This window comes from Macaca nemestrina, chromosome 18, assembly GCF_043159975.1.
Source record: "Macaca nemestrina isolate mMacNem1 chromosome 18, mMacNem.hap1, whole genome shotgun sequence".
Classification (NCBI taxonomy): domain Eukaryota; kingdom Metazoa; phylum Chordata; class Mammalia; order Primates; family Cercopithecidae; genus Macaca; species Macaca nemestrina.
In genome coordinates, this window is record NC_092142.1 from 86,635,522 (window position 1) to 86,659,280 (window position 23,759).

The 23,759-nt window shown below is 56.7% G+C and overlaps 1 protein-coding gene across 9 annotated transcripts in view; it reads right to left on the minus strand.

Annotated features, from left to right (window-relative positions):
- Positions 1–4,268: 4,268 nt before the first annotated feature.
- Positions 4,269–23,759, minus strand: part of LOC105488887 (kelch domain containing 4) — a 64,012-nt gene continuing 44,521 nt past the window's right edge. For 4 of the 9 annotated variants that reach the window (XR_011616681.1, XR_011616682.1, XR_011616680.1 and 1 more), the window contains 8 exons: positions 15,565–15,640; positions 11,896–12,104; positions 9,938–10,340; positions 8,712–8,834; positions 8,300–8,472; positions 7,804–7,955; positions 5,620–5,752; positions 4,269–4,817 (listed from right to left, as the gene is read on the minus strand). Coding sequence is in view for 2 of the 9 variants with exons in the window: in XM_071085074.1 (XP_070941175.1) it covers positions 8,713–8,834; positions 9,938–10,340; positions 11,896–12,104; positions 15,565–15,640 (810 nt within the window). In the remaining 7 variants the exon portion in view is untranslated. Of the gene's footprint in view, positions 4,818–5,619; positions 5,753–7,504; positions 7,956–8,155; positions 8,473–8,711; positions 8,835–9,937; positions 10,341–11,895; positions 12,105–15,564; positions 15,641–23,759 lie in introns of those variants that run through there. The other 5 variants (XR_011616677.1, XR_011616678.1, XR_011616679.1 and 2 more) reach the window with 5 other exon arrangements.

The window sequence follows — 23,759 nt, forward strand, 5'->3', positions numbered from 1 at the left end:
TTCTAAAGGGATGTGACATCTTTTTGTACATCTTTTCCGTTTTTTGATATCAAGTGGTTGCTGCAGACCGGAAGTGAACCAAATAAAGACTCCTGCTCTTTGCAGCTCTCACCATCACGCATGCTGGGAGATGGGTTTTGTAATTGTCTGCAACTCTTTGCAAACATCACAGCTGCTTTTGTACATTCCAGTAACTGCATGACACAAAATGGTACCTGTGAGCAGGAGACACGTTCACACCATCAGACAAGAACGGAGGCAGGTGTCCCTGAGCAAAGCCGTGCGGATCCAGGCCTAGGGGCCGTCAGCTGCTGCCGTAACACAACCTAGAAAACCAAGCCAAGGCTGGCCCCTTGCCTTCCAGCAGCAAGGGCAGAGGGCAAAGCCACTTCCCTGTGAATTCCAGGAGGATTCAACCAAGGCTAAAATACCCTGGGTCTGAGAGACTCAAACCTTTCATTGGTTTCCACATGGGGTGATTAAGGAGAAGGCTGCTTCCCACCTGTCCAGAGCCTCGGCCTTCCCTGACAGGCGCGCAGTCCTTCCACCCAGGCCCGGGGGGACCCGCTCACCTCCACAGTCGGGCAGGGCAGGGCAGCGTGTGCCAGGCTGGCTGCTGCTGCATGGAGAACTGGATGAGTTTTCATTAGCCCGAGAGCAGCCTGGTGAGAGCCATTTTCCTCCCCAGCAACTGCTTCCATGCTTTACCTGTGCATCCCAGAGGTCAGGAGAAAGTGGCATCCCCTCCGGATGGCAGCATGGTCTGTGGGGGGTGGGCATGGACAGCCCATGGGCCAGGCTGGCGTCTCCCCACCCTTGCAAACCTGCAAAACAGATCCACCCCTGGCCCAGGAACGGATTAGCCCTGTCCTGGAAGAGCTGGAAGACCCTCTGCCCCGGGGTCTCTGGGGAGCCTATGTGTGCCCACGGCTGGCCCATTTACCAGACTCTGCACACTGGATGGACTGGTGCTTTCTGAAGTTCAGTAGTGCACAGGATGTGCCGGGATAATTTCGGGAACTTGAAACATTCTCTTTATCCATTCTTTTGGATCTAGAACCATTAGCTCACAGGATTCCCAAAGATACAGATTAGGTGTGCAATGCCTGAGCCGAGCTGACACGACGGTGGTGATGCAGAAAAGCTGGGCAGGGCCAGGCGCAGTGGCTCATGCCTGTAATCCCAGCACTTTGGGAGGCCGAGGCGGGTGGATCACAAGGTCAGGAGATCGAGACCAGCCTAACCAACATGGTGAAACCCCATCTCTACTAAAACAAATACAAAAATTTGCCAGGCGTGGTAGCAAGTGCCTGTAGTCCCAGCTACTTGGGAGGCTGAGGCAGGAGAATCGCTTGAACCTGGGAGGCGGAGGTTGCAGTGAGCCAAGATCGTGCCACTGCACTCTAGCCTGGGCGACACAGCGAGTCCGTCTCAAAAACAAAAACAAAGATACACATCGTAGAATGACAGGCCCTCCCCACCTGCACTCAACTCGCTCCCCTGGGAGGCCCCAAGCCAGGCCATGGGCCAGCGATCCACGGGGTGTCCACACTCCAGGCTCTAACCACGCCCCTGGCTCTAACCACACTTGCTCCTTTTCACTTTCAGAACCACACAGCCACCCGGTCTCACTGAGGGCCATCAGTCACCCCCAAGGCACTGCAGACCTAGTGGGGAGAACCCGAGGGAAATGAAATGTTTTTCATACTTTTTCAGTTCAGGTTTTTGATCGTCCTTTACTCCTTCCCTGGGAAGTTTTATCGTCCGCTGAACCCGTGGGAGTAAAGAGGCCCTGGGGCCTGTGGTGGCCCCCAAGCTGCTGGCGCTCCTGGGCCATGTGAGGGCGGCACATCCAAGACCTGCCCTCAGTCTTCACAGGGCAGTGTGGATTTCACGTCGTGTGTGCGACAGAACAATCAGCAGGAGAGGAGGGGAAGGGCCATCTGCCTCTTCTAGGTCACGCTCAGTTTCTCTGACTCTTCCTAAGTTTGGTCCGACTATTCTTGCCTTTGGTCTTGGAAACTTGACATCAAGGTGCCTAACAGATTTTCGGACGTCACCTTCCATAGCTGCGGGTGCTGTGACAGTTTCTCCCTTCAGCCGGCTGACAGCACCGGACGCGGCAAGCTTCAGGACATCATGACGCTGCCCTCCCGCAGTGCCTTGAGAACCTCTCCCGGGCCAGGCTCTGCCTCTAGCCCAGGACCAGGACCCCGATTCCAGAAAAGGCAGAGGGAGGAGGGCGGATGGAGGAGACTGGAGGGAGGAGGATGGAGGAAGAGAGGAGACTGGAGGTTGGAGGGAGGAGGGAGTCAGTCAGCTCAGGCACCTGGTTGGCTTCTCTCACGCCCAGGCTGTGTGTCAGGTGAGGCAGTCGGCACACAGAAGCTGAGGAAGCAACTGTCCCCAGCTGCCGAGGAGGCCGCCGGCTTGGCCTTCAAAACAAGCGAGGAAAAGTGCGGCTGCCATCGCTGAAAAGAAACAAAGCCAGGCTGTATTTTCACCACACGTCCCCTGCCTGGAAAATGAACTACGGAACGCACAGCGGGCTGGGGGTGGGTGCTGGGAAGGGACGGAACAAGGGTCTCCGGCAAACCACGAAGGCCCTGCAGGCCAGCGCCTCCCGATGAAAAGAGGCGGGGACCAGCACCTGGCGCCGGCTGCAGAGGGGCGGTCAGCGCCCCCAGAGCCGAGGCCCTCAGCACCCCAGGCTAGCAACAGGGTCGCAGGGCGCTCAGGACAGGCGAGGCCGAGCTCTGCAAAGAAGCTGAATGCTCCTCCCAAACTTCGGCCCACCCGTCAGGAACAAATAAACGCTTTCTAAGTCTGTTTCTTCATGAACCCCCAGCAGAAGTGCCTGAGCGGTGAATGCAGCCACAGCGTTCTGTGCCGGCTTGTTCCCAAGCCTGGGAGAAGCAAGTGGCCCCGTGACGGGGACAGGTCACGGCCTGGGCATGAGCTCACTCCGTGTGTTTGGGTGTTGGGCCCAGGCCGCTGGGTTTCTGGGGTGGCGGAGCAGACCAGCCAACCTCACGCGCCAACCTCACACGCCTACCTCATGGCCACTCGTCCGCCTCGTCCACTCCTGGCCTTTGGGATAAACATCCTGTCTCAGACACACCCTTCTCGTGCGCCGACGCCACCTGCTCAGGCCTATGCCACCTGCCTGTCCTCCTGAGCGTGCACGCCGTGTCTGTGCCCCACAGAGGCCTCCGGCCAAACCACCACTGCTTGTTAACAGCTGCCATCCATACCGAGGAAGTCACTTCCAGCCCAAGGAGTGGCTGACGGGGCTCTGCTCAGCCCTTCTTGGTCATCTTCCTGGGCCTGCAATGAAGCTCAGCCCAGCAGCCAGGCAGCTCCTAAAAAGCCTAATGCTGGGTCTAGTCCCTGGTGACCCCAGGCTGCTGTGAGAACTTGTGACCCGAGATCAGAACAGCCTTCGGGTCCCAGAGCTTCCCGCACGATTGTGTGTGGAACAGACCAGGAGATTCCACCGGATATGGGTTCAACCTTGACCACCAACGGCACCCAGCCCAAGGGCTGCCTCTCCCGACCATGACAACCAACTCCTCCTCCACAGCGGCTCTGCCAGGCGCCCAGTCCATAAAGGGCGGCCACTGCTGGGCAAGGAGGGCCTGTCTGCCGGGGACTCCCAGGCCCTGGGGTTAGGCTGAGAGAGGAAGATGGGTGTGAGGGTGCGGGGGCAGGGGGGTGGGCCCTGCAGGGTGGTGCCTGGCCCATCCTGCACCCACAGCTTGGGAACCCCCGGCTTTCTCGCATGGGCCTCTGGGGAGCCCGCATGCCCAAGTGCGGCCACATCAGAGCAGACTTCTCGGGCAGCACCTTTCCAGGCACGTCCGTGGCCGCCTCAGGCGCAGGCACTCTGCCGATGGCAGCCCCTCCTGGACGCTGAGCTGACCTCTCTAGCAGGACTCTGCTCATGTGCACCATCTGCCATTTCCACAGAAACCCCGTCCCCAGAGCCCAGTGGAGAAAAAACCCTCAGGAGCCTCTCGGCTCAGGGGAGCCACGCGGGAGAGGCCCCCTCGTTCCAGCTGCAGAAGCAACTGAGCCTGCTGCAAACACCTCTGTGAACTCGGACAGAAAACGGTGTTAACCTGCGTTTCCTTCCAAGTCGGACCGGCGCATGTGAACTGTCTGCTAACACTGTGTACAATCATTCCGTGCAGTGACAAAAACAGAACTTCTCTTATTGAAGTTTAAAAAGTGGTTTAAAAAGTTACCCTGAGCCTTTTTTCTTTGCTTTTAAGCTGGAAAGATAGCTTGGTTACTTACAAAATGAAAATCAAATAGTTTTCCTAAATGAATGTAACAGTTTAAATCCTACTGTTACGAAAGCAAGGAACACTGTTGAGATTGAAGAGAAATTCTGCTCCTTTTAGTAATAAACAATGTCGTGTGACACTTTGGAACGCTTGTCTCATTACAAACCAGCGTCTTTACTGAAGTTCCTTCTGCTGCAGAGCTGAACGTGTGATGGACACGTGGACAGAGCTGGGGGGCACGTGGAGGCTCTCCTGGCTTCCGAGCAGGAAACGTGCTGTGAGCAGGAATCTCGAGTGAGTTCCGTGGCGTCCCTGCGTCAGCACACGCCGGGTCCTCAGTCTCGAGTGAGTTCCGCGGCATCCCCGGGTCAGCACGTGCGGGGTCCTCAGTCTCGCTGGCTCACCAGTGGTGGCCGGGGCATGCCTCCCCCAGCCCTGAGTCTCCTGGCAGTGGTGGCCGGGGCATGCCTCCCCCAGCCCTGAGTCTCCCGGCAGTGCAGGCAGTGTGGGCACGGGGTTTGTCACAGCCTGTAAGTGAATGGGGGACACAAAAATCACCAGAGAGGCAGGCTCTGCCCTCCGGGAGTGCACAGGCGGTTTTTAAATGCGCGCGTTCATGTAATTAAATGTCCCCGTTTCTGTTTCTCAGGGAGTGGTCACTCAATCTCTTTCTTCCAGCCAGAGTTCTGTAAACCTGCGCCTCTCACACCTCAGAGATCCTGCGCCTCTCACACCTCAGAGACGCCCGAGTCCAGCCTCTACAGCTGGGTCCCTGGGTGGGCTGCAGCCGTGGGGGCTTGGAAGGGCTCTGAAGGATGAGACAAGGAAAATGAGGGGCAGGAGCAGGACTCAGGGAAGCGGGTCGCTGTGGTACCTGCACTGTGGCCCTTGGCCCTGACAGTGCGTCAGCGTCCAGCAGGGACTGCTTGTGTGCCTCGGGACACCACTGTTCAGGACCCCAGTGACCAGGCGTGGCCAGGCCCCGGATGGCACTGCTGCAGCTCTCTCGTCAGAGAGAAACGGAGGTGACCACAACCTGCGCTGGGAGCCATCTGGGTTATGAAAACGAGATGGGCCTCCACACAACACTCTTACACTGCCCAGGAGAGCGGCGGTCACTAGCAAGTTCCTTCCACGCACAAAGGCAGGCAGGCTGAGGTCGTGATCACAGCTAGAGCTCGGCCCCTTTTCCTTTTGGGCTGGGAACCACCACCCCCTGCTTCTTCTGGAGGAGAGCAGACTCTTCTCTGATGGAAGCCATCAAGCACACGGCGCCGCCTCCTCACCAACACCCGAGCACCACGTCCAGCGCGGGGTCCCACCTCGTTACCTGAACGTCACGTGGAAGGAGTCGCCTCTGGAAAACTCTGGAGAGGGTCTCTCTCACCAACAGGCATCTTGGCATTTGGTCCCTCAGTGACTCTGTAACTGTCACCTAGCCAATGACATCCTGCTTATACCAACTCAATTAAAAAAAAATCAGATGTCAAATTGCAGTCAACACTACTCTCGTCTAAAAACAAACACAAACTAACTGCCTGGCAAGGATTTCTAAGCTCAATGGGTAGTTCCCTTGATGTTCATTCCACCCAACACCCCCCCACCCCAACCACGAAAAAAGCCACCGCACATGGCCAGTCCCTCCAGTTCATCCTCACACAGAGCATGACATGCATGGGCAGCAGGGGGAGAATGGGGAACAAGATGATTCATCCTACAAAATCCCACAAAGCCCTGCGAGGAGCTGTGGCCCTGCTGCCAAGTGGGCCGGCCAGAGAGCCTCACCTGACATGCCCGCCCACCCTGCAGTCTGGGGTCCGGGGGCCGTGTGGGGGGGCCGGAGCCGAGGGAAAGCCTTCCTAACAGCCAGCAGCTCACCACACCGAGGAACTGGAGGTGAATGTGGCACCGAGTATGGCGTGTCCCAGCCGCGCTGTCCCAGCCGCTCCCGGGAGACAGAGGCCCTGGGCTTTCATGCCGGCTGCTCACACCCTATGGCGGCTGCCTGGCCACCAAGTGGTTCAATAAACTGGGCTCTAGCAGACAAAGCAGACCACAGGCCCGTGGGGCAGGCAGAGCCTGCACAGGAAGCCACCACCCTGCGTTGCGTTCTGCGTCTCCCGCGGTTCCACACTGAAGGGGCGCTGCTGTTTTCATCACGGCCGTGGCAGCCACTCCATGCTGGGAGCTTGTCTGTCTGATCCCCATTGGTTCTGATCAGCATCTTTCATTCAAATCAAATCTTTAGCAACAAAAGCAAAATGCTTTCTGTATAAGAAAGTGTACAAGAAGTTTCTTCCTCAGGGCTGCTGTCATCTGTCTTTCAACTTGGTTGATTCAAAAGTACCTTTTTCCTGGGAATCCCATTTAATTAGTTACAAGCTCCTCTGAAAGAAAATCTCTGATAACAGACAACTGCATTGAAGCCAACAAGATCTTTCCATTCCTTCCTCCAAGAGCAGGAGGGAAGACCGAACCGGCCACACAACGGGGTCCATCTTCTGGACAAGGGCCAGAGCCGCAGAGCCTGTGGGGGCGGGGACGCTGCTGCCTGCGCTCCGGCTTCTCAGCCCTGCCCGAGCCTCTCCCAACCAGCTCAGCCGAGAGCGTGAGGAAAGAGCCCTGCCTGCCCCACACTCGAGACAAAGTGCCCAAACCAGCCGCCAAAGCCCGACACCACCAACATGAGCTGCAGCCCTCGGGGGTTGGCAGGGGAGCCAGCACAACGCAAACACGAGCTGCAGCCCTCCAGGGGGGCTACGCCTGCAGCCTCACCCGTCGGCAGTGCCACCCACACATCCAGACGCACCAGACAGGTGTCCCCACCTGGGAACGGGCAGTGCTCAGAGCCTTCCCCTTTCTTTCCCCTTTCTGATCAGCTTTTCGGTCAAGTGACCACAGAAGCCTGAAGTGAGGTCACACCCATGGCAGCGGGCAGGGCCCTCGGGGCCAGTTCAAGTGCCACCCGCCCGCCGAGGCCTCCTGAACACCTGGCTCACCAGGGAGCTCAGCACGTGCCCCTGCTGGGGAAGAGCTGGCCAAGTGCCCCTGAGGTGATCTTGAGAGATGACGCTTCTGAAGCCACTGCCCCATGGTGACCCGGATACTCCTGGGCCCACCTGGAGCCATGAGGACGAATCGGCCAAGGGAGCAGGGAGGCGCTCACAGCTGCTCGCTGCCAAGTCAGCTTCTAGTCCTCTCCGCTCAACACCCAATTATGCAAATCTGAACCGGCCTTCAGTCTTGGACTGGAGCAGGCCTCGGGTGGGGGTTAGCACACCACAGCCTTCGGGGGCAAGGGCGCTGCAGCGCGGGAGCCAGGAGGAGCTGGCCAGAGATACCTGGTGGCAGCCATATGGGGACGCTGGGAGCCCTCACCCTCCGGCTTCCCATCCTGTCGCTCTGCAAATGCTAATCCTAAACCCTAAACCCGACAGGGACCACCAGGGCCTCACCAGAGACCATGCGGGGGCACGGGGCTCCCAGGAGTGAGGCCGCTGCACGAGGGACCCACCAGGAGATCCCCGTGTGGAGTCGGCCAGTGGTGCCGTACATGAACGAGAACAGGGAAGGTGTGCACTGGCCCTGGCCTGCTTTTCAGTTTCCAGACGTCAAAGGCTGATCCGAGTATGAAGATGGATGGGAAGTCAGGGCCCTCTTCTGGTTCTGTAGAAGGAAAGGCTCACAAAGCACAGCATATTCCGGGGTTTCGGGTGCAGAAACCTGCTTCTCGAGGGTCCTTCGTGTCCAAAGTTCCACCCTCCAGTGTGGAGCAGTCTTGCCCTAGGCCAGCCCTGGCCCGGGGCAGAGGCCCCAGGAAGACTGGGTGTGCCTAGGGCCGCACAGAAGAAAACCTCGCGGTGATCTTGTTTCAAGTCCAATTTATTTTACACAACACACAGGCTGCTGAGGGAATCCACCCGCACTGCACTCAGTTGAGCTTCTGGCCCAGCACCGCATCAAAGACTAAATCATGGGAGAAAGTTCACGCCCTGGCCTGGGCCACCCACCTTCAGCTCTCTCCCGTGTGTCAGGGCACAGGCTGGCCCCGAGAGCTTCAACCAACATGGCTGGGTCCTGGGCGGACGTAGGCACAGCAGTTGCCAGGCGCCCCTGGAGGGGGCTCCTCTGATACACAAGGAGGAAGGAATGAGAGAGAAACACATTCAGCCGAGGGGGATGCCTGTGCAGGGAGGGTAGAGAGAACACCGGGTTTTCAGGGAAGACCTCATCAAAGAGCCCACAGGCACACCGCACTCATCAGCAAGCTGCCGAAATTACTCCACATACCGGTTTTAAGAATTTAAACTTGCCTCAAGGCATCTACAGAACAAAGCTGAATTCTAATGAAAATCCAATAAACATGAAAAGCCTCTCACCAACACCCAGCAGCCACACCACCCGTGAGCTCCAGTCGCTCACCTCAGTCCTCCGCACCGCTCTCCTCTCCGCTGTCTTCGTCCTCATCCTCGTCTCCACCCTCAGCACCTTCAACCTCCTCACTGTCCTCTTCCGAGTCTGTCTCCTCCAGCCACTCCTGAGTTTCTTCAAAAGCAGAATGAACACACACAGATGTCAGCACAGCTGGGGCAGGCGGGGGAGGCTGCGGGACAGTGGTGGCTACTTACTGGGGGGATTCCATCTTCTTACTTAAGAACCATGATGTGAAACCTAACTCCTGGCCGGGCGCGGTGGCTCACACTTGTAATCCCAGCACTTTGGGAGGCGCAGGTGGGTGGATCACCTGAGGTCATGAGTTCAAGACCAGCCTGGCCAACATGGTGAAACCCTGTCTCTGCTGGGTGTAGTGGTGGGCACCTGTAATCCCAGCTACTCAGGAGGCTGAGGCAGAAGAATCCTTTGAACACAGGAGGCAGAGGCTGCAGTCAGCCAAGATCGCACACTGCACTCCAGCCTGGGCGACAGAGTGAGACTCTGCCTCAAAAAAAAAAAAAAAAAAAAAAGAAAGAAAGAAAAAGAAACCTAACTCCTCTTCCCCGGCCCCCTTCAGATCCACAAATAAAACAGACTGTGTTCCCCTGGGCGTCAAGGCAGAGACCCGAGACGGCAAACATGCAAAAGCACCCCCATAAGGGAGCGGCTGGCCAAGAGGGCCTCCTGCCACCCTCCACGCTGGCTCACGGTGCTCTCAGAAAACAGCAAACATCCTGCGCCAACGGTTCACTATCTTTCCCTGGATTTGTGGATTTTGCTTTCATCTCAGATCTTTAGAAACTGCACGGTGACTCAAGTCCAGCAGCAATCAGGGTAAAGGGGACGTGTGACTACGGCAGCAGAGGGGCCCTGGGTCAGACAGCAAGGCTGGAAGCTCAGACCCAGGGCCTTGGGGCCCGGCACAGACGGCCGCCCACAAACAAGCATGCTGTGGACAGAGCAGCAGATGCGCCCGTGTCCTGTGCCGCCAGAACTGCAGCTCCTGTCAGCACCTGGGACAAAGGACGGACGTGCCCAGGATGGGCCCTCCTTTCCACAACAGGTCTGACCGTGGAGGCAGGAGCACAGGCCCCTGTGAGGAGCATCGGCACAGGCCGCCTCTGGGCAGCTTGCAGGGCTTGCTTTCGAGTGACGCGACACACGACCGTGGGCTCTCGCCCCCAGGCACGGAGGCACCAAGTCGCCTGGCTCACCTGGGTCCATCTCCACCAAGGCCTTCCACGCCTCCATCCTGTGCAGGTCCAGGCAGTGCAGGTCGCTGAGGGTGACCTGGCGGTCGCCAGCCTCAAACATGCCCCCGTAGACGTAGAGCACCCCGTGCTTCACGGCCAGCATGGCGTTGGAGCGAGGACACGGCCCGGGTGTGGGGCTGCCGGCCTCCTCGAGGCTGTCTTCGTCCTCAGACTGGGGCTGCCCTGCCGAGCCTGGGGCGGAGAGCACCTGCTTAATGGTGACCACGGTCCCATCCTCGGTCACCACCTCCTTGACCACCTCCACAGGCGCCTGCGTGCCAGCTCCCCCACACGCCAGCTTGCTGCCACCTTCGGGCTCCTCTCTTCTGCCCCGCCTGCGCTTCTTCTTCTCAGACTTGGGCCCCTATTAATAGACCGAGGGAGCAGAGAGCAGCAGCTTCAGCGAGGCAGCGGTCGGTCCTGCTATGCCCACGAGGCCAGGCAAGAGTTTGCGGGGACCACCCACAAGCGTGGGGAGTATGTGACCCAGGGGGGCGCCGTCCCTGACTGCCCTGGGTGTAGGCACTCGGCAGCAGAAGCACGCTCCTGTCTTGCACTGGCCTCGCCGTTCACTCCTGGGCTGGGGGAGAAAACCCCCCATCGCGTGTCCTCACTGAGGGGCGGCTCCACACCTCCACTGAGAGGTGGACAGGCCACCAGACCCCAGACCCAGTGCACCAGCCCCTCGGGCTCCGACGCTCACCTTGGGAAAACCCAATCCACCGACAGTGCTAGCTCCCGGAAGGGCTGGGGAAGCCAGGCTGAGGGGCTTCCTCCCCTTTCCCAAGGAAGACCAACGGCCAGGCCCGCAACCCCAGCTCATTTACTACAAACGGCGAGTCGGAGAGGGGCCCTTCCTCACCACGTTTCTAAAGGGGAGCTCTTAGGTCAGGGTGCCTCCTGCAGGACAGCCGTCCATCCCTCTCTGTCCCATTTCCCTGGCTGTGTGGCAGCGGTCAGTTTGGACCCTTCTGTCACAGCCTTTGCCATTTTGTCACAAAATGCTGCCAACTCACGAGGTGACATTTGCCAGGTTATTTCCAAATTTTCCAAGGATCACTACCTCCAGATCAACTCAAAGTCAGCTTCACATTCTAGACTTCTAAGACCCACTCTGTATCTGTACTCTCCAACAATGAGTTTCGAAAGGGAAAGCTCCCTGAGGTCCTCCGTGATCCCGGGAAATGTCAAGGGCCCTGTGATGACACAGTTTGAGAACTGTGACACTAGCTGGGGTCAAAACGTTCTCTGAAGAAAAGCCACAGGGGAAACCTGTGCAGACTCTGCTTGGAGTAATTCCTCCTAAAGTCAAAGAGAAAGGTGGACTGTGGATCCAGAAACGAACCCTTGTGTTTTCCCAGTGTCCAGCCAGGTGCCACCACGCGTCAAGAGCAGCTCTTTGCCACCAACAGGGACCAGCCCTCCTTGGCTCTTTCTGGGTCCAGTTGACCTGGTACACTCGGAGACCCTGAGGCCAAGTGGGGGATCCCCTTCTAGGACTGTCACCCACTGCTGTGCCTGTGCTGGGCTGGCCCTGGACAGCAGCTGTGCCCATGCGGACAGTAAAGATGGTGCCAGAAACCAGGGGAGCTCAAATGTCATAACACCACAGGCTGGTCTGCACCAGGACCTCCAGCAAACCCTTCTCACACAGAGGGCCAGGGAGGTCCCGGGCACCTCAGTCTGGGGAGAGTGGCTCCTGAGGCAGCAGCACCGCCAGCATCCAGGATGGGCTGAGGGGACCATGACCAAGGGCTGTCCAAGCCTAGACACCCAGGACACAGGCAGAGACAGAACCCCGGCCCCTCTTGAGAGAGCTCACGGGCTCTGGGGGCCCCGACACCCAAAGCTGCTGGAGGGAGGCAGGGACCGAGTTAGGGCCGCGCATCACGGCACATACCACTCAGAGGTTGCCCTACCTTCAGCTGTCCCTCAAACCAGCGGTTCCTGGTGGCATCATAGAAGTACAGATCGTTGAAGAACTCGCCCGCCAGGCTCTCCTCCTCTTCCTCGTCACAGACACCCCCGAAGAACAGCGTCTGGTGATTCGGGGCCATGGCCACGGAAAAGCCAGACCGTGGGGTGGGCTTGACCCCCGAAGGGTTCATCCGAGTCCACACCCACTTGTCTGTCAAAAGAGAGCAAGGAAATGGGATAAGAACAGAAGGAAGGACCCTGAGAGCCAGTCCAGGACACACCCAGGACCCCAGGGGCCCCCCAGAACGGGGTAAATGAAAGCCGTGAGACTGCAGGCAAAAACCCTGCTCCCACTGCAGAACAGACACCATTCGACGCCCCTTGAGTTCCACCCTTCTCCTTAAGAGAGCTGGCATTCAACAGCTTTCCACACACCCCAAGCACCTCTGACCACGGGCAGCTTCAAGCCACAGCGGAAAGGCAGGGATTGCGCAGAAGCAGCACACACGCTAGACACACAGAGGGGCTTCCGTGGGGAGGCCACCCGCACGGTGACCCTCCGCCCCGCACGGGGACCCTCCGCCCTGCACGGCGACCCTCCGCCCCGCACGGGGACCCTCCGCCCTGCACGGGGACCTGCTGGCCTGTGCCAGTCCCCCTTGGGCCTGCAGTGTGGCCAGCTCTACTTTAGGAGGGGTCTGCCCTGTGTTCTCTCTTGGCCACACCTATGTGACATGCCGACCCTCCAACGGAGCCCGGTGTGCAGGTGGTGTCTTCCCACCACTTCTAGGAGAAAGAATGGAGATTTTTTTCCTCTAACGAACAAAAAAACAAAAACAAAAAACCAGAAGCAGCAAATGGCCATATTCTGTGTGGTGCTAGATACCACCCACCCATGCCCACTGCGGGTGTGGCTCCGGGGCCACCTGCCTCATTCCCACCAGCACACGACTGTGTTAAGAAACAGGTAAGACCGGCCGGGCGTGGTGGCTCAAGCCTGTAATCCCAGCACTTTGGGAGGCTGAGACGGGTAGATCACGAGGTCAGGAGATTGAGACCATCCTGGCTAACACGGTGAAACCCCATCGCTACCAAAAAAACAAAAAAACACAAAAAAAAATAGCCGGGCGAGGTGGCGGGCGCCTGTAGTCCCAGCTACTCGGGAGACTGAGGCAGGAGAAGGGTGTGAACCCAGGAGGCAGAGCTTGCAGTGAGCCGAGATCTGGCCACTGCACTCCAGCCTGGGCGACAGAGCGAGACTCCGTCTCAAAAAAAAAGAAAAAAAAGAAAAAAAAAAGAAACAGGTAAGACCAACATTAAGAACTCGCCACACAGTCAGGGCAGGACCCTCTCCAGTGACAGAAACCCATGCACACAAGGTGTGCCGCTCCTCACCATGGTGCTTTCCTCTTGGGGGCTGAGGAGCGGAGCACACAGGCTCAAGGCCGCCCTGCGGGAAACAGTCCAGCATCCAGGTTCAAGTTCACTGGGGTGTGAGCTGGGAAACTGACTGGAAGAACGAGTCTGCCCTCATCAGCCAGGGGTGCGGTAAGGCAGGGCCATGGCAGAGGCACCTCAGCCTTTTGACAGGCAAGGGGGTGTGAACTCAGATTAACCCTTCAGGTATTTCTGAGGCCTCAGCCTGAGAAATTTTAGTGCAAGAGGTAAAAACACTTTGCACAATGGTCCCCTCTCCTGGGGTGGAGAACTTGCTGTGGGTCACAAAAGCAGACCTGGCCTAGGCACTGGGTCTCCTGGGTCTAGCCCAGCCCTCCGGTCCCAAGCCACAGCCTCCCATGAGAGCTGTCCCCTGGTTTCCTAACGGCACTAGGGATGCTAAGCTCCATGGCAAACACCCTCGGCCAGTGCCTCCTGGCGTCACTCCCTCGCTCTGGAGCAGAACAAATGCCATGGTCTCCTTGTATTTATTATTTATTTTTTGAGACAGGATATCGCTCTGTTGCCCAGGCTGGAGTGCAGTGGCACAATCTCAGCTCACCGCAGCCTCCACCTCCTGGGCTCAAACAATCCTCCCATCTCAGCCTCCCGAGTAGCTGGAACTACAGGCGCGCGCCAGCACACCTGGCTACATTTTTTTTTTTAAGAGATGGTGTCTCACTATGTTGCCCAGGCTGGTTTCAAACTCTTGGCCTCAAGCAATTTTCCCACCTCAGCCTCCCAAAGTGCTGGGATTACAGGCATGAGCCACTGGACCCAGCCAACAACAAATGCAATTTTTTTCAAAGTCAAGAAATTAATGATTGAAAAGTAGCAGCCCACTCCCATCCCCCCCGATGCTCCCCACAGGCACGGCTTCTCCCGCTTCAGAGGTCTGAGAACAGATGGTCCACGCTCCCCACAGGTACGGATTCTCCCCATTCAGAGGTCTGTGAGAACAGACGGTCCACGCTCCCCACAGGCAGGGCTTCTCCCCATTCAGAGGTCTGTGAAAACAGACGGTCCACGCTCCCCACAGGCAGGGCTTCTCCCCATTCAGAGGTGAGAACAAATGGGCAGCCACTGGCAGGAAACGCCACCAACAGTTCATCTCAACACATGACCCATGCCCATGCATAGGAGGTGGTGAGAGTAGGCCGGGTGCGATGGCTCACGCCTGTAATCCCAGCACTTGCGGAGGCCGAGGCAGGTGGATCATGATGTCAGGAGATCGAGACCATCGTGAAACCCCGTCTCTACTAAAAATACAAAAAATTAGCTGGGCGTGGTGGCGGGTGCCTATAGTCCCAGCTACTCGGGAGGCTGAGGCAGGAGAATGGTGTGAACCCGGGAAATGGAGCTTGCAGTGAGCCGAGATCGCACCACTGCCCTCCAGCCTGGGCAACAGAGTAAGACTCCATCTCAACAACAACAAAAAAAAGGTGGTGGTGAGTGGCTGACACATCCTGGGCCCTCTGGATGTGTCCCCTGGGTCATCCCATGTCATCCTTTTAAAAAGTCCCAGAGAACAATGATTGTTCCCCTGTGCTTTAATAAGAAACTTTTGATTCTTAGATCCAAGTCTAGCTAAAAGCTTTTAGAAATCTAGGCATTCTGACAGCCCTCCGAGTTCAGTGACTCAAGCTGACAGAGGCCACGGCCATTCCTGGAGGCTGTCCCAGTGAGGGCCAACAGCAGTCTCGGTGATGATTTGTGAAGTTCTGTGGACAAGCAACACTGGCCCCTGGCTGGGCAGCCCCACATCCAGCCTGCCCAGCTGCTGCCCGCAACTACTCCAAGAGCGAGCCCTGTCAGCACAATGCCAGGAGGCCCCAGTGACTCCAGGTGGCTTGTACTTCAGGCCCAGGATGGTTCTCCCTTCGAGAGCTCGAGACCCTTGCAGGCGCCCATCAGGAGCTGCTGAGCGGCACTGTGCTCACTGCTCCATTGTGGGGTATCCGCAGGGTAACAGCAGCCGTGTGTGAGTCAGTCCGTCATCAATGCCCCCAGAGGTGATCGCCCAGCAGGCGCTCCTTTGTCTGCAGACACCAGGGCTATGGAGCCTGTCCCGCCCAGCCCAGCCCACCCCAAAATGGGCCATCTCCAGCAGGCCCTCTGCTCTGGGCAGGGTGCAGGGGCTCACCGGCAGCCCCACATCCATGGGAGGGTGTGGGCTCCGCCTCCCGCCACAGGCAGACCAGCCAGCTCCCGCCCGGGAGGCACAGCGCCTCTACCTTCTCTCCCGTCCTCCGGCTTCAGCAGGAACATGTCTGAGTGCCGCGTGCCCTTGTCCACGTCTTTCTTAACTCTCTGCAAAAGAAAGGAATTGTGTGAGAACTGGGGGCAGCTACAGTGGTTGCTTACAGACCCCCCACGCTGTGGGCGCATTTTGGATGGAAGGGGCTGGAAGCCTTCCCTGTAGACCAGCCCCGAAGCTCCCAAGTACGCCTGCAGTGTGCTTCATCCCCTGAACGGGTCCATCTGAAGAGGCCACCTTTCTAATGGCCACGATCACACAGTACACTAGAGCTCCTGTCAGGGCACACACAGCTTCCACAGCAGCCCTGGTCTGTGTGGAAATCGCCACGGGGTCTCTGACACCATTACAGAGTCACTCTTCATTCCTGATCCCAGTGGATTCTCAATTCCCACCGCCGTTCAAATAACACGATTCAGGCTTCAGAGCAGAAATCAAGTTACTACTGTGTGCAGAGGGCAGCGACTGCCCACTGAAAGACTTCTCCAAGCTTCGAAAACAACGAGCTCCATGTCCCTTAACCCTTGGTCCTCTGCCTCAAGTGAGCCTCAGCCGGACCAGGCGCACTGTTCCCCACCACCCATGCCCTATGTCCTGGTGCCACACCCCTTACCTGGGACCTATGGTGGTGAGGGAGATAGCCAGCAAAACGCTCACCCTGGGTGGAGGGCCCCCATCCATTTCCATCTCATCTTTGTATTTGTCTGCACTTTAATTCTCTATTTTTAATACACTATTTTAGAAGTTTCGTATTTGCAGAAAATTGGGAGAGTACCGAGAGCTCCCACGCGCCCACACCAGTGTCCCCCCGGCAAGAATACCTTCCTCTCCTTGATGCCCTCGTGACGGCTCAGGAACCGGCACCGACCCATTACCGGGACTGCAGCCCACGCTTCATTCAGAGCCCCCAGTGCTCCCCATAGCTCCCCCTGCCCAGGGATCCCATCGAGGGTCCCGCCAGCCGTTTCGTCCTCTCGCCTCCTCAGGTTGCTGGGGGCAGCGTCTCTGACTCTCCTTGTTTCTGAGGACCGTGATGGCTGTGTAGATGGCCCAGGTGTCTTACAGACTGCCCCTCCACTGGGACTGTCTGCTGTCCTTCTCAGTAGACTGGGGTTATGGATCATCAGGACGACCCCAGGGGTGAAGTGCCCATCTCATCACGTCCCATCAAGGGTCCACACCATCAACAGGATTCATCACAGTGGACGCTGACCCCGACCGCCTGGCTGAGGTCGTGTCTGACAGTTTCTCTTCAGCTATGCTCTGTGTTCTCACAGATACTGACACAGACTTTGGCCACGCTACTGTGGTCGCAGGGGTACTGACACAGACTTCAGGTAAGCTCCATGTCTCGTGGATACTGACACACACTTCGGGCACGCTCTGTGTCTCATGGATATTGACACAGACTTTGGGCACATTCTAATGTCTTGTGGGTATTTATGTAGACTTCGGGTAGGCTCTATGTCTCGTAGATACTGACAGACTTCAGGTACGCTCTATATATCGTGAATATTGACGTAGACTTTGGGTACACGCTGTGGTCTTTAGGATATTTATGTAGACTTTGGGTACACTCTGTCTCGTGGATACTGACGTAGAGTTCGGCTGTGCTGTCACCACCCATCTGTGTTGCTCGAGTTGTTAGTTCGGCTGTGCTCTGTCGCCATCTTTGTTGCTCGGGTTGTTCAATAACACACGGCTGCCACTAGGAGCCTTTACAGCTACTCCTGGGTCCCTGTGACTTGCACCATCTATGTGAGTTTCTTTCAGCACTGCCTCAGGCTCTGGCACCACAAGATGCTCAATTCCTCCTACATACCCCCTGCTCAGCCCTATGATTAGCCATTTCTCAAGGGAGTCCCGGTTCCCTTTGTTGCAGAAAGGTCTTAGAAACCAAAATTTGCTGTAATCCCAGCACTTTGAGAGGCCAAGGTGGGCAGGTTGCTTGAGTTCAGGAGTTCAAGACCAGGCTGGGCAATGGCAAAAACCCATCTCTACCAAAAAATACGAAAATCACTCAGGCATGGTGGCATGCATGTATAGTCCCAGCTACTCCCAAGGCTGAGGTGGGAGGACCACTTGAGCCTGAAAGGCAGAGGCTGCAGTGAGCCAAGATCACGCCACCGCACTCCAGCCTGGATGACAGAGTGAGACGTCTCAAAAATTAAACAAACTAAAGAAAAAGACCAAGATCTGGGCATGGATGTGTGAACGGCTCCCGGGTAGTACTGTTTCTAGGCCTTCCCATCTGGTAGAGCAAGCATTTGTTTATAGCTATTTTTCTCATAGCTAACATGCACTGTGTTTACTATTATGGAAGAAAAACATTTTCCTTTTGAAACACGAAATGATCCACTGTCCACAGAGCCTTCCTATTTCCACCTGGGCCTGAGTGTCCTAAAACCAAGAGGGCTCCACAGTGGCCACACGGAGAGTGACCTGAATCTCAGGAAGTGAAAACTGGGTCTGGGTCTCCTTTGTTCTCCTTCTGGAAATATCTGTGCAATTCAAGTGATGCGGTTTCTGCACATCACAGACAGTGACTGAGACTAGTCTCTTTCCGTAGCAGGTTGATAGAAAATGACTGTCATTTCCGTGACTGCTTTTCCAAACCTAAAGGCCTAGCATTATTGGGAACTGAACTGACACCCAGAGACTTCATCTGGTGGGGAGACAAGGAAGGAATGCGGTGACGTCTTCATCGGGTGGGGGGACAAGGAAGGAATGCGGTGACGTCTTCATCGGGTGGGGAGACAAGGAAGGAATGCGGTGACGTCTTCATCGGGTGGGGGGACAAGGAAGGAATGCGGTGACGTCTCTCTTTGTCACCAGAAACTCAAACCGCTGATCAGCTTCAGCAGGTCTCTGTCTCCTTGTAGAACCCTGCACCTGTCTATGTGAACTGTCTTGTTTTGCTGACAGCAACATTTTCTTCTTAGAATTAACAGGCTATGAGGCTATGGGGGAATCTTTTATGCTACAATATTTAAGTACTTTCCCTTCAGACCACGCAAGCCAGAGAGCTGGAGCACTTCACAAGGCCTGCTCTGCTCACACGGGTCCACAGGTTCCTTCCAGCACATGGCTGGCGGCCACACCCTCTAACAGGGCCCACGGGTCAACCTCCTCAACAGCTTCTAACTCCTCCTTCTACAGCAGTTTCTTTTCTTGAAGTGTTGTGACTTTTCCCAAAATCAAACTTATCTGGTCCTCAAAGAAAGCAACAGACAGCGGCCTTGCTGCCCTCTGTCTTTCTGGATCACCTGTGCTCAAGCTCTATTAGTGTACACTAAACCAGCCTCACATTCACACGGTAAGTCTTTCCACAAAAACCAACTTGACTATACTAAAGAAATAAACAGAATCTGCATGAATTTTTGGAGAAGTTAGACTTCATTCTAATACATTATTGCTGGAATTCAAAGACATCTGAGAGAGAGCTCAAGTGTCGACACAGAGGGTAAGCGCAACAGGGCTGGCTCTGGAATTACTTAGCATCCAGCTGAGACCCCAGAGCACAGCACGGCTGAGCCTGAACGTTTCGAGGAGCACCAGCCACACACGCCAAGTCCCAACAGTCCCCCACCTCCCGCACAACGTACTACAGGCCACCTATAGCTTAGCCTGCAGCCACATCCCCTGATGAGACCCCACCTCCCGCAGAAGTACAGGCCACCTAGCTCAGCCTGCAGTGAGTCCTCAATGCAGCCGCTTTGGCTCACCTGGACGTCGGCTCAGATACCGACCCATTTCAATCATTGGGAGAGCAGAAGACACTCAGGGCGGTCCCAAGGCCCCGTCACCGGCTCAGGTCACAGAAGGGGCCGGCGATGCAATGGAAGGTAGATAAAATCAGGCCGAGTCACAGAAGGGGCCTGTGATGCAGTGGCTCAGGGCGGGTCACAAAAGGGGCCGGTGATGCAGTGGCTCAGGCCTGGTCACAGAAGGGGCCGGCGATGCAGTGGTAGGTAGATAAAGGCTCTCCACGGCTGGGGAACGTGTGTGGCAAGACACGGCCAGAGGAGTGGTCCTGGGAGAAGACAGTGCTGACGGCAGCACCGACGTTCACCGAAAATAAAATCAGGCACGGTGACTGTGTCGGTTCCAAGTGGACGTGTGTGAACACAGAAACCACAGGGGCCGCTCCTTCCCATACCACTGAGCCTGTCCCTCCACGCGCCCGGGGACGACTCCTAAACCACCTTCGCCAGACGCGGGTCCAATGGCCTACCAAGAGCACAGCTCGGGCAAGCGGCAACCACACGTACTGTGCCCTCCTCACCTCATACAACCACAGGTGATGAGCCCTGCGGAGACGCTGACCCCCTGCGGAGACGCCAAGCCACATTGGTGCACAGTTCGCGGGGCTGTGGGAGAGGTGCCCATGATGAGAGGACCCCCACCCAACCACCTGTCACATGAGCAGCATGAACTCGTGCACACCCTCTCGGCAGGGCTGCTGCTAAAATAACACCCTGTCAATTACCTTTAGCATCGCTTCCATCAGCACAACTCCCAGTCAGCCTCCTTTTGAAAACTGCTGCAGGGAAGCTGCTCGAGGAAGCCCATGCATGTCCCCTGCCACGGCCGCAGGCTCTCTGGGGACACTGCTGTCAGGATGGTTTCTGCAGAGCCAGTCTGGGACCCCACCACGCCTGCCTTTCCAGCCACTCAGTCCTTTCTCCTGGAACCTGGTCAAGCCCCTCTGCGTGACTGTCTACACCGGGACAAGGCCCTGCCTGCCTCTACGCCTGAAGCCGGGCCCCAGGGCACCTTCCCATCCACATCCGAGACCACCTTCTTAATGGTCAACAGCCACTGAACACTCCACAGCCGAGACTTCTTCCCATCACTTTCCAAGACGGAACATTTTCAGGTTCGCCATTAAAAAATACACCCAGAAACAGGTGTGGCCACAGGTCTGTGTGTACTGGAACGTAAGTAGGAGCCGCTGTCATGCCCAATTCCCCAGCACAAGACAAGCTGAGCCACCTGCAGCTGGTGACCTGGGAGAGCTGGTCACAGAGCTCAGGGGCCTGGTGGGCATGAAGCTCTGGCTCCGGGGTCAGCCGGGATCTCATGAGTCACACAATCCCCACACTCAGAACAACTCTGTCTGCTTCTAGTCTTCCAGGAGCTCAGCTCCCAAGTGGCAAATCAAAGGATGCTCTGGCCTCTGCCAGCATGCTCCACGGCCACGCGGAAACAGTGGGGCGTACAGAGAACAGCCCTCTCCTGGCTGAGCACGGACGCTATCTCCTGACCACCAGGCACACAATGACGACTGAGGTCAAAACGCAGGCAGGAAGGAGGGCCCTGTCCTCAGCAGGACTCGGCCCTTGGCTGCCTGTGTGTCCATGGAAAGAGACTACTAGGTGATAAGCCTTCCAGTGTCATGCCCCCACCCTCCCCATCCATACGCCATTTCCAAAGAGCTGTGCTCTTTCCCTGATTCTCTAAAGGAACGAGAATTCCCCCTCTCCGGAAGCTCCCACGACACCCGAAGCACATACTAAGGACTGAGTCCTCGCACACGCGAATGTTGCTGGGTCTCTGTTGTCCCACAAGCTGCATCTCTTTTGTTAGGATACAAGTCATCGTAGTAAAAGCGCTAGCTGGACCCAGACTGACTTGAAATTTATAAAACCTGGTTACGATACTGACCAAAGCTGCCAGTTCTTTGTGGCAGTCCAGAGCCTGGAGGGTGTTTCAAGTCCTCCCGAGGCTTCTCAGATGCATCTCCTGAAGGAGCGTGGGATGGGATCTGGTTACAGGAGGAGGAAGGAGGGCAGGTGTGAGTTCCTCTTAATCTAGAGCCAGGTACAGCCCCAAGGTCAAGGCTCTGAGCACTACTGTCCACTTCATGAACCCGAGCTCTTAACATGTCAAACTCTGGAGCCTTGCCACACAGAACCAGGGTGAGAAGGCCTTCATCTGATCAAACACTGTCAAGCATGCCACTGTCTAGGCACCAGGCACACAAGTGGACAAAAGTCTGTCCCTGTGAGACTCTTCTCCAGGTGGAGACAATGGCCAAGTCTGTCTCCAACAGAGAGGACGGTAAGCAGAAGGACAAGGCCATGCAGGGGATGGAAGCTGGAGGCAGGGGGATGGAAGCTGGAGGCAGCCCTGCTGAGACGAGGTGGAAGCTGGAGGCAGCCCTGCTGAGAGGAGGACCATGGGGGCTCTGCACGGAGGAGACCTGGCCTGGCTGGCATCTCTGCAGGTCACTCTGGCTGCTGCACTGTGGCGTGATCCTGAGAGGGCAGAGAGAGGAGGACCCGCCCCCGGGGAGGCGCCAGCTCTGGCAGGAGCGTGGAGTGCGTGGCAGCGGGCAGGGGTTAGGCATTCTCCAAGCCACCTCTACTTGCTCAGTGAAATGTGAGGTGAGGGTGGGTGGCGGGTGGCAGGACCTCCTGGGAGCATGGATGGGGCCTGCATCGGGGAGAGGCGTGTGCCCACGGTGTGTGGGGTCTTCTCTGGCCTGGGCCACACAGCAGCAGCACAGCACAGTGGGGTCCTGCCAAGAGGACAAAGCACGGGGGTGGGGGTGTAATGGCGCCAGAGCAAGGAAGAGCTTCCCCCAGCTCCAAGCTCAAGCACAGGCCATGTACCGATGCTTCCGTCAGTTCTTGCAGGCTGCCGCTTTGGCCGTGGCGCAGCTGACTACCTGCTTAGGCTACCCACTTTTTTTACACTCCATACCATTCACAACTCAAATCTCTTACTAATTCCAATAAATCCCTCATGAATCCAAACAGACAAGCTTTTCACTGCAATTCCAAATGCCACAGGCTCGGAGCCAAGAGCTACTGAACTAAGTGGATTGAGATCATCCACCATCGGACTAAGGGTGGGTGCACGTGGCTGCAGACAGCAGCTGCTGAGAATGACATGCGATTCTGATGAAAGCGATACAGCTTAGCCGGTCTGGTTGTTCACCGTCCTGCTGCACTCTACGATGCATCTGCTGGGAGAAAGCACTAGACCAGGGCATCCTGCCCGGCTTTCGGCCAAGTCAGCCTGTTCTCGGTGCCCCCCCGGACGCCAGAGTATCTAGACAAGCCTGACCCATGCCAGCCTCTACTCCAGAAAATAGGGTGATTTTCTCTGTGCAGAACAAAAGATCACCAAGAAAAAAATCGGTTTATTCCGATCAACTTGGTTCAATCTCTGACCAACTGCCATTAAAAGGCTGAAATCCTTTATTGCCAGGGCAGCAGAATGAACTCCAGCTACCTGGATGCGCTGCAGACACGTGTTCACTGGCGTGGGGGTGGGAGAGGCTGGGGCCCAGGACACTCACGTGGGGAGTCCTGAGAGTTGTTTCGTGACGGTGCATTCACCGGCCAAGGTCTCAGGAGCGCCCTGAGGCGTCTGAGTTGAGGAGGCCTCCCTGGCTCAGCGGCCCGTGTGCCCGTGCTCCAGCACTCAGAGAGGAAACTTGGCTTCCTCTTCTGGAACCATATGCCAGGGAGTGGCCCCTCCTCCAGGAGATTAAAAAATCAGTAACAGAAATAAAAAATCTTGATCCTGCAGTTACTACCTTCACTGTAAACTTTTGTTTTGAGACAGTCTCACTCTGTCACCTAGGCTGGAGTACAATGGTGAGATTTCGGCTCACTGCAACCTGCACCTCCCGGGTTCGAGCGATTCTCGTGCCTCAACCTGCCGAGTAGCTGGGACTACAGGTGCACACCATCACACCCAGCTCATTTTTGTATTCCTAGTGGAGACAGGGTTTCACCATGTTGGCCAGGCTGGTCTCTAACTCCAGACCTCAAGTGATCCGCCCACCTCGGCCTCCCAAAATGCTGGGATTACAGGCAGGAGCCACCGCGCCCAGCCCACTGCAAACATTTTAAGCAATGGCAGAAACCTTCTGTTTAGTACTAGGTCTTGGAATCCAAGTGGTCAAAAGAACCGTCCGGGAGAAATGCTCTCCACTGAGGCAGCTCAGGACCCACGGACGCCTCCCCCGGGAGCTCTCCAGGCATGAGGGTCCTGCTGCCTGGGGCCTACACTACTTACACAAATAAGCTATGGCTCACAAATACAAGATGATAATTACCTAACTATGCAAAAGGAAAACACAGGCCTCACACAGATGAATGGCCTGAAACTTCCTTGGTGCCTAAGAAATGAGGTGAGAAGCAGCAACTGCAGCCC